This window comes from Nyctibius grandis, chromosome 6 (genome assembly GCF_013368605.1).
Source record: "Nyctibius grandis isolate bNycGra1 chromosome 6, bNycGra1.pri, whole genome shotgun sequence".
In the NCBI taxonomy this organism is placed as follows: Eukaryota; Metazoa; Chordata; class Aves; order Nyctibiiformes; family Nyctibiidae; genus Nyctibius; species Nyctibius grandis.
Genome location: NC_090663.1, coordinates 21400996 through 21417110, shown reverse-complemented (window position 1 = coordinate 21417110; position 16115 = coordinate 21400996). Strand labels below are relative to the sequence as shown.

General features: G+C 35.7%; 1 protein-coding gene across 2 annotated transcripts in view; it reads right to left on the bottom strand.

The window, feature by feature from the left end:
* RBPJ (recombination signal binding protein for immunoglobulin kappa J region) overlaps positions 1–16115 on the bottom strand; it is a 62380-nt gene that overhangs the window by 12250 nt on the left and 34015 nt on the right. The window contains exons 3-7 of one of the 2 annotated variants that reach the window (XM_068403570.1): positions 14506–14601; positions 4271–4436; positions 2952–3126; positions 1299–1436; positions 972–1084 (exon numbers count right to left, since the gene is read on the bottom strand). In XM_068403570.1, coding sequence (XP_068259671.1) covers positions 972–1084; positions 1299–1436; positions 2952–3126; positions 4271–4436; positions 14506–14601 — 688 coding nt within the window. The remainder of the gene's footprint in view (positions 1–971; positions 1085–1298; positions 1437–2951; positions 3127–4270; positions 4437–14505; positions 14602–16115) is intronic. The other variant, XM_068403571.1, reaches the window with a different exon arrangement.

Below are 16115 nucleotides of genomic sequence, written 5' to 3'. Positions count from 1 at the left end.
TAAATGATCATTCTATACCATTTCATCTCAGAAGGCTACCTTTTTTAGCTAAGTTTTGATATTGGGAGAGAATTTCTCATTACAGTCCTAGTAAAATAAGTCTGGAAAGGGTAACAAAAACCTGCCTGCAGGGAAGGTTGGTTTTACATTAACGCATTCTAAAAATTGTTTCTAGTTAAAAGTGGAACTAGCAAAGCTTTGTATGAAATTCATAATGGGCTGACAAACCACAATTTCACGTAAGATCTTATATGAAGCCCTGTATTATCGCTCACACAAAATTCCACTTAGGCTGGCATTAAGTGCATAAAACAGGAGAAAAAAAATCTATTATTATACTTAAATTTATTTATAAAAACCATTACTGTGTATCCAGCAATAAAACAGTTTCTTTGGTTCACAAACCTTAATTGGTTATAATCAATTTTGTAAATGTGACAAAGAGCTGAAATTGTCTTTCTAAAAAAAGGGTATTCCAAAGGCATTTACAATGTTCCATATTTAAAAGACAGTATTAATAAATGTCCAAAATGCTTTTGCAAGCTGATATTGGTATAATTATGTATTCTTAGAAGTACACAGAAGCACTTTTAGATTCAAATCAGTACAGCATTAGTCCTACTGGCTGCAGAGATTTTACTCTTCTATTCAATATCAATATTTAAAGTATTTTGCAACACTGGGACCTACATTACTGTTTTTAAAAGAGACATTTTCTTAATGACAGCTTGCTGGTTTGAATTCTGAAAAATTCCCTATGCTTATTTTACAAGCTGTTCTCTGCTTACAGAATTAATCTTCAGATAAAAGTTATGCTTTTATTAAAATGAATGCCATTTTCCATATAAAACATGTATTACCAAAAGGAAACATACAAAGCCAAAAACTGTGAACAATGCAAACCCAACTATGCAATTACACTAAGTAGCCATGTACATATTAATTACAGCATTGGAGAAATTAAACTGTACCAGTCTTGGGAGGGCCATGCCAGTAACTGAGCATACAAGTTTGACAGTCTGCCCATAATGAATGTAGCCATCTCTCACTGTGAATTCTTCTCCTTCCGATTCATCATCATCCACTGCATGAAACAGGAATTTTCACATTATTTGTTTTAATCACTGTTTTCCTCAATAGGAGGAACATTTAACATCACACCATTACATCAAATATACACTCAGTAACAAAACAAATCTGCATATGGGCAATTAATATGGAGGAAAAAATGCAGGACTTTTTTTTTGTGGGGATGGAGGGAGGGAGGTGAAAAAATATATTGCTTCATTTTTACTTACAGAGGTGAATGTAAAATGCTCCCCACTGTTGTGAACTGGCATGGAAATTGCCACCTTCTACGTGTAAATATCTGGTGCTAACTGTTTGGGATCGAAGTCTATTAAATAGTGCCACTTTTGTCCCTGACGCAATACATACTGCAAGGAACACATACAGACTTGAGATTATAAAATTACTTCATTACTACACAGAAAAGTAACAAGAAGTCACAAATACAGTAAAATAAACTGATCAGTACTGGAAATCAAGAAATAATTCTCAACTATTGGTTAATTTAGAAAATATTTATATTTGTGACAGACCAAAAATAATCACAAAATTACAAACAGGATAACATACACAGCTGCTGTTCTCCAAAGGCATGCTAGTTCACAGAATTTTGCCACTTAGCCAAATAGGCCAGTGCTTGTCAGCTGAAAACTCCTTCTCTTCATAGTTCTCCAACAACTGATTATTTGAGCAGAAGCATTAGCTTGCCCTTGTGAAGTACTTGGACAACTTTCAGTGATCATTTGAAGTATATTTGAAGTATAAAGAAAAATTATTCTTACAAATCACAATCAACTGAAAGGAAGACAGACATAACTATGTAAATTTGTAACCATGCAACTTGAAATTTTCTCAGATCTGAACTTACTTATGATTCAAGAGAGAAATGCTAAGCCTGCTCCCCTAAAAAAATCAGCAACTAGCATTTTGCCATCAAAACGGGCATGTTTCTTCTACTCGGTTCATATTTACTATCGAAGAATGCTTGGTTCATATTCACTGTCCATCAAAACTATCTGTCTGAATACAAAGCCAACAGTGCATACTCTCGAGCCCATGGGTGTGAACTGCACAGCAACAGATTGCCTTTAGTCATGTGGCAAGCTAGCGGCCCCGAGATCCACATTCCATAGGTGAATGGGTTCCAGCCCAACACAGATGGAAGAGCCTTTTAAAGCACTAGTAAAGAGAGAGAGAAAAACAAACAAACAAAAAAAAGGGTATCTCTTGGGGTGCTCCAGTGGCATGCAGGCAAAAACTTTGGAGGAAAAGCAAAAATGCTCCCAATTACACATTAGCACCAGAGAGATCTTTCGTTGAAAAACATGGTAAGCAAATAAATGTGGGTGAAATATCACCATACAGATTTCTTAACCAATTACTTAAAAGGAACCATGCAAAAGATACTAAAAATAAAAACAACATGAAAATGGCATGAGACAGTAAGAAGGTGGCTGTGATGTCACAAAGTGCAGTTTGGATAACATGATGCTACTCATGTATCACAATCTGAAAGCTATCTCTTTGATACTAATCAAAACATCCTAAGCACCAGATCATGGCAGCTTAAGAGATCTAACAGCTTAGAAGGCTGAGGTAGAGCATTCTTTAAGCATTTGTCTACAAGGATTCACTCCTCAGAATAGAGTTTTCTTGGTGGACCTTTCATATTTACTAAATAATCAACTGTGACTGCATAAAACCTATCGATATTGGAATACTTTAAAATACACTGACGTGTACAGTTCTGGAATACATTAGAATAAACAGAAATTGAAAATTTCATTATATTTACTTTGTAGTCAGACTTCAGAATACTAAGAAAAAATTAGTAGGAGGCAAAATGAATTGCTACATAAAGAAAAGAACAGTAAAATACTTACGGTCTGCATTTTTCAGTGACTGTTTCTTTTTAGAAGGTTTGGAGATGACTTTGATCCGTTTACTGAGGAACACACCGATGTCATCACTATTGCCATAGAACATTTTTACCGATAACATGAAGTGCTTTCTCTTGTCTGAGTCTGATATGTATAATGTTTTGGCAGTGCAATAATTCTGTAGGTGAAAACACACTGTTGTTTCTTCTTTCAAGTCAACCCAGTTCAAGAAACTATGTATATTTAGTTACGAACAAAATAGGAAAAGTGATGCAATAGTCTCTACAACAGATCAGAAACTGCTTTTTCCATCTCTTCCATACGGGTATCTTTTATGACTACTGTTCAGCTTTGTCAAGTTTAGCAACCAACTTCAGTACTTTAGCGCCTTTCTAAAGACCCTTACCAGGATTGGGAAACAGATGATTAGAGACTACAGCTGTGTCAAAGCCATCTCTAAGTGGTTAAGAGCACTACTAAAAATTACATTTGAGTAGAGCTATACAGGCAGTATACTGGGCATGCACAAGTGGCTGCCTGTGCAGAAAATGTGTTGAGTCAAACCTTTTTTGAAAGGATGGGAGATGACTGGGTTTTGAAACACTAGGAAGTTACTTTCAGCTACATGTTATATGACAGCAGGAGCTTAAAAAAAAAAATCTCAAAAAGAACTTTTATTATTCTTTTCCTATTCAGCAACATAACAAAGCATTTCTAAGTAGACTGTGCTGGAAATACTAGGTAGCTATAAAATACTGCTTAATAAAATAACCAGCTAAAATGAGCACTCATGTGCTGCCAGTTCTGTTCCAACTGTTTAAGTCATCACAAATATCTTTAAAAAAAATCTTGTAGCAATTTATATCACTGTAAAAAAATAATGTACTAAATTTATTAAGATGCTATTTTAATTGTGTTTTTATGCAAAGGGACTTAAAGACCACTTCTATCAGCAGATGTTGTTCAGATACTTCCTTGATGAAATTACCCATTCGTGCAAGCCAGGGAGAGGGACACAGAGTATGGGCCAGAAATCTTACTTCAGTTAACCACTGATACCTACCAAATAACCTAACAGTTTACTGTCTCTGAATCAACAACCTACAAATGAAAGGTTAGTACCCTGCTATGATCCCATGAACCAAATCCACCTATTCAATTGTCCTACATATTTTTGAGGGATTTTTTTAAACCACTTATGTAGTATCCACTACAGTGTAACAAAAGTTATCAAAAATAAGCAAGGATATTCCTTGAAATATGCACCACGTAGCTGTAATATCCTTTGCAGTAATCCAAGTGGGTTATTACAATTCTTCTACCTTTCCTTCCAAGTTCAGCTGCTGCATTTCTTGGTCACTGTTTCCTATTCCAATGAAGGCGCAAGGTTGTGACTCTTGCTCAGTGCAACCATCCCGTTCCATTTGCTCTTTTTTTTTCTTCCATCCACTGCCCATAAGATACACACACGGAGGAGGACAAAAGAACCTGAAAATGAAAAATGCATTATGAGATTACACGCAGCTTTCAAGAAAATTCTTGAGACAGAAACTGTTGTGTACCCGAAGCTTTCTCAGCCCATTCACACTTTGCATTCGAGTTTATACATGCACACCCTTCACTTGCCTTGAAGATTTTCTAAAATGCAAATCAAAAAAAAGAGAAAAAACAAGGAAAATCAGGATTAGAGACACTGTTACCGAGTATCTTTCCAGTTCAATATATGGTAGGTAACAGTCTGTATCTCTATAAAACAGAAACCCTTTCTACCCTTACAAAGAAGAGATTCTCAAAGAAAGTAAAAAGGCCTTGAAAGTGATGATAGTGTTTTGCTTTTGTAGGTGCTTAACTTGATGCAGCGATTAATACACCCAGAACAGTTCCACAAACTAATTTAATGGACAACTGCTGACTACAATTCCCAAACATTTATTGTTTCATCATTAGCAAGGAGGGAGTCTATCCCATCCAAGCATAAATCTCTTCAGTTTTTAAATGGAATAGATAATTTTACATCTTCATCAGTAACTGTAAAAGATACGATTCTAATCTTTAGCAACACTGAATGAAATCAGTCTAAATGCTACTTACAGCAATATGTTCAAAATTAAATGCAGCATTATAATACCATGTAGTGGTCTTGACGTCTCTGCAAATTGTTAAAACGCAAATCCTAACCACTTTTGGTTTTAGTTTAGCCAACAGCTGCAGTGTTTTTACCATCATTTAGTTAAGATCAAAGTTAAAAAGGCAGAATGAGTACATCTAGTTGTGAGGTAGCTAAAGAGGCACGAAGGGAGAGGATAACTGAAAAAGTTTTTAATTATTCTATTTATTTCAAATTGGAGAGTAGTGCTGAACTTGGCACTTCTGAAATCCAAAGATGACTCCTACCTTATACAGGTAGGTAAGTAGGATTTTTTTTTTTTTTTTAAATTTGACTTGGGACAACTGAATTCATGGATTATTTATATTAAACACCATGTAAACCTTGATTAGTAGAAGTCAGCTTCAACATGAAAATCAAGTCTAATACACTTCTTTATCTCACTTACTCAGCAAAATTACCTTTATTTAACAGATATAGAATGCTTTTCTAAGTAACAGAATTCTTAACAGATAAAACCAAAGTCCTGAATTAATAATCACATAATAAAAAAATGTAAATATTAAGAATTTGCATAAATAAATGCAAAGATTTGTAATCATTTCAGTTAATGCATACAATTAATGTATATTCTTTGTTAGAGAAACAAACAACCAAATTTTAAGTTTTACCACAATTCAAAATGTCTCAGTGATTATGATAATGAGCAAAAATTATCCCCTGCAGACAAAAAACAAACAAACAAACAAACAAACAAACTTTATCTTGCCAATAAATTCACAGTGAAAATTTTTCACTTAAATTCACTCTTTTTAAAACACAACAAAACTGAATATATACCCATATGCATACAGCTTAAGTATCTATTAACGTCTTCCAAAAGTATCGTGCTCTGGTTTGAAAAAAGACTGCCCACAAAAGAGAATTTGTAGAAAATAGCTCTCTACATGACATCAAAAGATCTGCATGTTTGAGAAGCCCATTAAATTAACTTGTGAAACTGCTCCTACAGATTGCTTTTTAAACTTAATAATTCTAAGCAAACAGAAACAAATGCTATATTCCCTCCATTATGATAATCCATTTCAGCAAAGACTTATAACAATTATTTGCTCCTTTTATTACCTTCACACTGTTCTGAAGCATAGAAATTTTGATAAATATGGAATTATGAATTAACAGGAAGCCCCTCGTAGAAGCAAACTATTCAAAGTTTAACAACTAACATTTTTTCATGTGATTATTGCATCAGTTTTAACTATTCATATTTCATTCTTTGGGGTAATTATGGGTCATATGAAGGCTCTGGAATTTTTTTTCTTCCAATTGAAAATGCAGAACACAGAGAACCAAGGCAACAGGTAGAAAATTGTCAATTTGAAAAGCAGATGTTTCCTGATAGAACTGTCAACTTGAGAAACTACACAGTAATCTACCTCAAAAAATTTAACTTTCACAGTGGCAGCACAAGAGAATACTTCCACTAGCCCAGCCATGAATTATAAAGCTGAAATTTCTACTTATCTGACGTTAGAATGGGTTATTGTAACTTTATTGCTGTAAGAATAGAAGTTCTGAAATTTGAAAATCACCATGAACAGAAAGAGTAAGCAGTAATAAATGTTATCAAACAGCACACACTGTGTATCCCCTTTTTGCTTGCTATTATGCCTTTCGCTTCTATATCTTCTGCTACCTGACCTCTGTTCCAGCTTTTTTCATGAAGATGCTGAATGATGCAGTAGGAGTATATTTAAGAACACCATGAGTTTCTGTTAGATGACGATTAAATCCTCCCCTACCTACTACAAATTTTCAATCTCAAAACCAGGAATGCATTTCCTACTTTTCAATTGCATTTATTTCAAACAGCACAGATGACATGACCCAACTTCCCTCAAATGCTTCTCTACTCTAAAGGAAAAATTATCTTAAAAGGACTTATGTTTGCGAAGGAGACAGTGCAATGACAATGGTCAAGATCATAAAATTCATATTAAAAGTACAAGGTGTATATTTACCTTCTACATGAGCAATGTAATTTATATGCCCTAGATCACCCCACATTTAGATGTAAATATCACATTTGTTGTTAAAAATCTATTCTGATGCTCATCTACTGGTTGCTGCAACTTTCGGCATGTTTTAGGAAAACAGAAAACCAAAACAAAAGCAAAAAGTAACAGCTTTAGCATTACACTGAGGAAATTTCTACTGTAGACAATTGTGATCGCATTTTTAAAAATATAGATATACACAGATACAGGTTAGCAAGAGGACAAGAAAATCACATTTTTATTAGACTGGCAAGAGGTCAAGTGAGGGCAATGATCATGCGCAAGTACTGTTTAGGAGGCCTACCCTACTTTGCATCCCAGATAGGGGAAACACGGCAGTGGTCCTCTATGAACAGTACTTTTCAAATGGGTGTTATGAACTAACTCCAAGGTTAGGAAACACAATTTTTTTGGGGAAGAAACTTCAAGTAACAGATGCATTTATTCAAGAGTTGATCTTTTGGAAACAAACTCAGATTGCCAGAAAAAGCACACCACATATCTAGTCAGTTTCTGAACTCTCAAACTCAAATGACAACACAAGATCCTTTCAGTGTTAACGGATGTATCCCACTAATTTTCTTCTCAACAATTATAAGATATTTCCAATAAAGAAATTATACACAGACTAAAAATTAACATCAACCTTTATTAACGGAGCAGTACTTCGCAAAAAAGAAACTGAACTCCTTGTATTCCAAGTAGGTATAACACCATAAAGCAAACGTTACACATTTACCATTCTGTCTCATGTACTCTTTTGTATTTATCTTACTGGTTAGAACACAAGAAAAAAATCCCAAACGTTTTTCATATCCTTTTTCATTTCAGCTTTATTCTAAACCAAGTCCTCTGAATAACTATGGCCACTAGATGGCAATAAAGACCTATAAGAAACAAGTTTTAACCCACTGATGAAGCAAAAACAAGCCACAACAATTGAAGTGCTCTGTTTAAATTAGAACACAGAGGAAAAACCTTGGAAAACTATGACTTACTGAACAAAGAAAGAAACTTTTGAAGCTGAGAAAATTTTAAGTTTGGTTGAAACTACCAAACAAGAAGAAAGAGTCTAGACATTCACAATTTGAATGGGTTTTCTTATACGTCAGCCTCTTACTAACCCTTCAGATACAGACAAGTAGAGTCTGGTGGCTTTTTACTTCATATTTACAATCCCAGGAACTCATGTATAGAAGAGATTAACTAAATTTTCTATCCAATATAGTGTAAGTAAACCATGAGTATCCTCATATTTCTAATTTTCACAGAGGATTAAAGAAAGTGTCTTTGATATGTATAAAACAACTGCTGGAAACAGGTTCTCTCATTAATAAAACATTTCCAATGTAAATAGAAATGTACATGTTTATGTGAGAGGCTGACTTTCAGATGACTATAAAGAGGAAAAGAGAAAAAGAAAATCACCTCCCCCAAATAAGTAAAGTAATTTAAGTAATTTCCAGTATTACTGATGGGAAATAAGGTAGGACAATGTTTGGTGGAACAAATGAAAAAACTCTTCCTTCGACCTTTGATTTATAGGGCCTAGGTCTTTTTTTTTTCTTTAACCACAAAACTAAAGACAGAGTAGGAGGTAAAAATTCTTCTGAAGTATTAATCATAGAATCATTTTGGTTGGAAAGAACCTTTAAGATCATCAAGTCCAACCATTAACCTAGCACTGCCAAGTCCACCTCTAAACCATGTCCCTAAGCATGGCATCTACAAGTCTTTTAAATCTCTCCAGGGATGGTGACTCCACCACTTCCCTGGGCAGCCTGTTCCAATGTTTGACAACCCTTTCAGTAAAGAAATTTTTCCTGATACCCAACCTAAACCTCCCCCAGCACAACTTGAGGCTGTTCCCTCTCGTCCTATCCCTTGTTACTTGGGAGACAAGACCAACACCTGCCTTGCTACAACCTCCCTTCAGGTAGTTGTAGAGAACGACAAGGTCTCCCCTCAGCCTCCTCTTCTCCAGACTAAACAACCTCAGCTCCCTCAGCCGCTCATAAGACTTGTGCTCTAGACCCTTCACCAGCTTCGTTGGGATAATCTGACCTATAGTAAAAAGAAAATTATGTTGGAGGGAAAGCCAGCCACGTCTGGTTCTTCTGAGCTAGTTCAGAATTTTCAGTACAAGAAGTAATGGTGGAAAATCATGCAGGATGTAATTTCCTCACTGGATTTATAACGTATTCTCTTAATACCTCTTCTGTATGCCATGAGCAGACTGGCAATTCCTTGCAGAATGAGCAGTAAAACAACACAGGACATTCTTCCCTGAGGTAAACACCAAACAACCTGATCTAAAAAACACATGAGATCTGTTAGGGATCACTCTGTGAACTCTTTCATTACTGGACGTATAACAACCCGGAATGCCTTTCCTGGACAAAACTTATTCCACGCTTCTTAGAGCTGCATGATGAGATGCAGATTCAGTGTTTCCTACTTGCTGATACAAAGCACAGTGACTGAACCAGGGTAACATTTTGGGATACCAGATCTCTGCAAATACTTAATGTGTTTAACATAGCTCTACAGCATTTTGTTGTGGACTCCTGGTTTCTCAGAAGCTGCTCTCTGTGATGCTCCTCCTATGCATCTTCCAAGAATTTGTAATCAGTGTAATTAAAACAATGGGCAGTTTTAAATGAAGCTAACATTGGGACTGATATTAGCCAGGAAAGGTCAGAGGATCAATCTCCAAAAAGTAAAGGCCATCCCCAACATGCCTTCTTACACTATAATTTCATGGGCCACTCAAGTGAGGAGAGACCATAGTATTAATAACCTCACATTAGACTCCAGGCTCAGCAACTCAGTACAGCAAACAGAAGCAAGCTGTTACTCATCTGTTCTGACAGATCTGTTCCATTAGACCAAATGGAAACTGGACATTTTTCCATGGCAAGAAAACCAAGCTGAGATTGTCTAAGGATGCTCCCCTTTATTCCAAATGACCTGAAAGGAAGAACAAGATAATTTCTAGTGGTTTCTGAATCTTGACTGCAACAACAGAAAGCAGAACAGGTTGAATTTTTGGCACCACCTGGAATATTGTTTTAAATCAGACAATCACCGACAGAGAGAACAATATTCCTTCAGTTCTTTCAGTCAACTCAGGCCAATCAATATAGAGAAAATATGCACTTCACGTAGAGAAGTTACTATAACTGAACTTGCCAGGAAGCAAGAGGCAGAAAGTAAAATAAAATCAGCTCATGTCATTGCTACCTAGTTCTGATGCACTCAATGCTCTTTTCAAACCACAGGCTTCTATTCACAAAGGTTTGTTTTTTCAAATTGTCCAAGTCATCACAAGTGTTCATCTTATAGGGATGACTTAAGTCTTTGCCTTCAGGAGGATTTAGAGGTGTCTATCAGCTGGTTTTCTTTATGTTCAGGGTGACAATAGCAGGGACGTTTTTCCTTTGTACCTGTTGGCCAGTTCAGAGTTGGTTAAGGCAGGAGGTGTGTTTGTCAATTACCTGCATTGTTCTGAGCATGAAACTACTCAGCAGTCTTCTTTCCTTCTTAGGAGCTAAAAGAACTAACAACATCCACTAAAGAACTCAATACAACAACAAATGAAAAATCATTAGGTGCTAGAGTGCTAAGGATGAACTAGTGGAGCCAGGGGGTAAGCCCTGGACAAGGCTATGCTCTCAATAACAAGAGCATTAATCAGAGGGCAGGCACACTTAGTTCAGTGAAGGGAACTGTTTGAGCAGAAATTACAGAAGCTCCTTCACTAACAGCCGTAAAACAAGACGCGGCTAGACCATTCTCGGGCTAATCAGTAATGATAGTGTTTAAACTCAGAACAGCATGTAATCCACAAATACCAATCTGGCTCACAGTCTTTGATGAACTATGTCTTGGATTCCAAAACACTTCAGTCCTTCAAACTGTTGAATGTTCACACTGTTCAGACTGTGAAGAGAGATGTCTCAGTGAGTAGTAAATACAGAAAAAATACAAGAAGCACAAGCCAAACACCCACACTCATCAGGACTAAACATCACCTGAGTCTCTATCAGCTGAATGCCTTTGAAAGATGATAGCCATCGAACAGGAAGCATCAGGCAAGAAGTCTTAAATTCAACTGAAGTCCACCCCTGAGCTTCTTACCTCCTGGCTTCTTTGTTAAACTAAACAACACTAACTTTGGGAAGTGCAAAGCTGATAAGAAGACTCTACTCAAAAAAGAAACAAGCCTCCTTTCATCACTGTTATTTAAAGGCAAGTATCAAGAACACTCTCAAATTAACCCAGAAAGTTTCCATCCACGTGGCAACAACCTGCAGTTGTGTTTCTGAGGCCTGTTTAAACCAGACCACACTACGTGAGATCTGTGCCGTCTACAGTTAGTTTTCAACAGAGTATTTCACTACCGACTAAGCCTCATCAAAACACTGAAAGGTAGTTATTGTGCTAACCTTTTAATTATGCCATGCAAAGTTTATTAATGATAAATATTTTCCATGACCTCACAACAAACAAGGTTTAAAGACTGGAACAAAAGGTGGACATTTGTTTAGGGGTTTTTGAGGTTCTATATTTACTTGAAAGACATGTCAAATTTAAGAAATAATTCCTTTTGTAACTTGAATTCTTAGTTACAAAGGTAGTGCAATTTAACTTACTCTTTATGGATCAAAAGTTAACCAGGTTATATCCATGCCATAATGAAGTCCCATGGAACACATGAAATTTCTCCATAAAAACAGGTAGATACATACATCTGTCTATAAAGCAGATGTATGCAAAACAACTCACTTTAGAAATGGTATTTAACGTAAAAATGGTGAAAACTTGATTGACCAGTTGCATAAAGCAGCCTTAAACCTTTACTAGTTTTGCTCAGTCCACCAATATGAAGAATAAAAGGGCACATTCTGCTATGAATAAAACAGAAGTAATTAAAAAACTCAAAAAAAAGAAAGAAAAAAGAAAAAAAAAGCTTATTCATCAATCAGTTTCACTAAGTACCTTAGGGCACACATGGATCCGAGGGTTTAATAACTGGCATTTTTCTTTAAGCTGATACAACAGGACATCATTACTGATGCTAACAGTCTGGGAACTAGCAGAACAGTACCTGAGACAGTCTAATGGTGCGTTAAAACAGAAGAAAAACTCAAATACTTAAACTGAAAAATGAAATCTTAGTATGTATTCCAAACGTTCATTTCATACCCGTACCAGAATGGCAATTATTTCACCATCATACTATTTTACAATAAACACCCAACCATTTTCATGCCTAGTTGTCTTTTGCAAAGCTCTGAAATTCTCCACGCTCATTTGACATGCTTCCATTTTTCAAGAGGTGAATCTGAGATACCTTTCATGAACAAATGCAATTGTGCTGAGACAGGCAACTGAACTGCACCTCACAAAATCTAAAATGGTAAGAGAACGCCTAATTCTAGTTTGCAATCATTTCAAGCAGTGAGAAACCAATGACTAGTTTACTGAACATGACCAGTACTTAGGTAATATATGTGCCACAGTGACTTTAACAGCATCAGATGAAGTATACACATATATTCAAGGCAAAGGGAATTCATGGCAATGGCATGAAATGCACATAGGAGATTTCAGAAACTGTTAGCAAATGACAACTTGAAGCTTACATAAGTGTTCTGAAGAATACACGTCAGGTTTTCCAAACAGTAATGGAACTTTTAATAATCAAAATTGCATACTTTATCTTTTTATTTTCTCCCGCCTTTTTGATGCAATTTTTTTCTCCAAAACAACGATATACAGGACAGCTTTGCAAAATGTTCCTGCCCCCATGAACTGCTCTGGCCCCAGGAGAACAGACTGACTGAAGTTACAGCACACTGTTTAGAAAGTCACTTTCTTATCTGCAGGCACTCCTGTCATTTTTGGGAGTAATACGCTTAACTCATCTGCAGTGGTGAGTTAACCACGCAACTCTTGAACGACAATACAATCTGAGAAGATAACGGAGCTCCCTATATTGTCATGATAAATCTTTTTGGCTGTTAAGTTTGCTGCAAAGGGTTAAAGTTATAATTTACTCCTAGTAAGGCCTTGCATTGCAATGCTTTTGCATTTAAACATGGTAGTGAGCAAGACGGCTGTATAGTTATATAGCAGATACATGGCACACTTGTCTGCTTCTGTGCCCTTCCTCCTTCACTGACTTCTCATTTGATTCTCACCAAGAATTTCAGAAAGATCTAAAAAGCACACTGAGTACACAATTCCATGGAGCTGCAGAACCTGGACACTGCCCAAAAGAAAGGACTTGAGACACTGGCTAACAGCACAGATGACACATATTGAAAGACAAGTAGTCAGGCACAGAATACTGAAGAACAGTTGAAAATACAGTCTGCATCTCTGTGATTCACAGACATCAGGAAGTGTGATTTAGAATGGTAGAAACAAAGCAAGAACTTTGAGGGCTTAACTTTTAAGATTCCTGTTTTCTAACACTTCATACCTTAATATGTTAAAACCTCAAATCTCAGAAAACTGTAAAAAACAATGATGTAACAAGACTTACACAACAGTGGAGAAAGAAAGGTTAAAACTTCAAAACCATTAATGTGCTGAATATGTGGTCTTTTATGGTGAACCAATGTTAGTAATACAAAGTATCTGAAAACTAACTAAATAGTGTGCTATTTATTTTAGTGAAATTTAAGGTAGAAAAGTATCATTTATACTTAATGAAAATTCTATTTCATCATGACAGGACTAGAAATCTGCATATGAAGGACCATCCTATTTGCTTCTACCAGTCATGCAATAAAAACATCGCAGAGAGAAGACTGCAGGAAATTCACCTTTGCCTAAAAAGCATTCATCCTCATGTCTTCCTGTAGATTCTGTCCCTTAGAAAACTACCTAATATTGTAACTTGTACTGTATTGATTTTTACAAGAGAATGTTTATCATAGATATGGTAACGATTGATCTGTCATTCTTTTTAAAGCTATTACAGATGTGATTCAGAAAAGTATATTAGTGAAGCTAGCAATTTCCCTTTCATGTTAATTGGAAATTATCCGCAGGACAAAACTCCTCTACAAACAGTCACCTTGTTTACTCCAGACTTAAAATGGAAGGTTTAAAATTAGAGCCATTTTAGTTCCATGGAAGAAAAACTTCACCCACAGATAAGAGAACCTATTGGTATAAATTGGCATCACTACATTGAATGCCACAGGTTTGCAGCATTTGTTACATAATTAAATGATTTACGAGAACACGTTTTGTTTTATGTTTCTTCAGACCATAGTACAATCTGAGGAAGTTTGCAATGTACTACGTGTCAGACTACACACTATAGTTTCCTTAGCTGGGAGCTGTAGAGGGAAGCCAGGAAAGAATAGAGACTTACCTTTTTTCATTTCCATACGATTTCTGCGCAACTTTCGCATGGAGTATTAGCACTGTTTGATCACCTCGCTCCTTTAGGTAATTTCGCATTGCTTCCCTAAAAATTAAAAGACAAAATAAGCTTGAAAGTTCTTTTGGTTTTGTTTATAACTATAATAATCCAAAGACAGCTTTAGGACAAAAAAACCCAAACACCTGAAATTCAAAAAACACAACCATTAATAGGGTCTAGATGAGTTCGGTTTGTTTTTTAAGACAACTACACAGCAGAAAGAAGCAACTATCTTGCATAAAGCTAGCAGTAGGGGTCTGTATAGTCATTTACAATTACTACTTTTTCAAAAAAAAAAAACAACAAAAAAACAACCAACAAAACGCTCGTGATGTCAAATCGTACCAATGCCAATCACTACACCATGTTCAAAGCCTGATTTTATGAAGTACCATGCCACAAATGTTTTATTAGAACACACTCTATTAATTCAATATTGTCTCCTTAACCAATTTAGTCTCTCATAATGACAAATTGTTCTGAAATTTTGTTTAAGCTATTAACTAAATCAATGCAATGTTTATATAGAAGTTTTCTTTTGGTTGTGAAGATACCAAGAAAAAGTTAAATTCTTCAGCTTATTGTTTCATCTAGTTTTCTAGAGAAAGCCTCTACTTGCTGCATACAATCAGGTTAAAAATACATTAAATTTTCTTTCGTTCATCATCCCTGTAATGACAGATGTCATATAAAAGCTACAATTACCTCAAACACACCAACAGCAATTCCTTGAGAGAAGTAAGAGAACAATACACCCTATCATTCTTCTGTATAATAATCTAACTGTTCATTAAGCAGCACGCCAAATTCAACACCCTAGGGTTTAGCTTTGTCTGAGTGCTGAAAGGAACACCTTTAAGTCCCTGGAGGAGCTTTTGCAGGTTGAATGCCCACCAATGCACTCATCTTCAAAGCCTTCAACCAGAGAAATAAATTATGAATTTAGCAGGAAGTTATATGAAGAGATGAAACCCTACAGAAGAGGGATTTTTTTTTTTTTTTTTTTTTTTTTTTAAACTGCACCCAGCTGTTGAATTCCCTTTGGGCAGATCCAGACAACCAAACATTTCCAGTGAAAAAAGATGGTAAATAAAAAGCAATATTTTGTTGACAAGACCTTTTTCAAAAGAAATCCCCACATATAGTTTCACAGAGGAAAGCAAGTAGATGGCGGGGGGGGGAGGTGTTGGACAACAACAATAATCCAGCTTTGCTAATGGTATTTTGCCTGCATAAGACAGTGATCTGTGCGCTAGATTTTCCGTGTAAATAGCAGGATATAAGAGCAAAGACCTGAATTATCATTTTAAATTTGGACTAACTTTATCTATTTACATTTGACATTGGTAAAACTGATATTTATCCATGGAAGCACAGATGGAAGAACTGTCTCAAAGTGCACAGACTCACTTCATTTACAACCATTGTTTAAGAATATACTTTAAACCACAAAACATGATTCACTGTGAAATTATTATTATACATCTCATTGTGATATATATTAGCTGCATTTAAGTGGTTTAAAAACTTTTTTTAGCTGACAATTTAAAATACTCTAT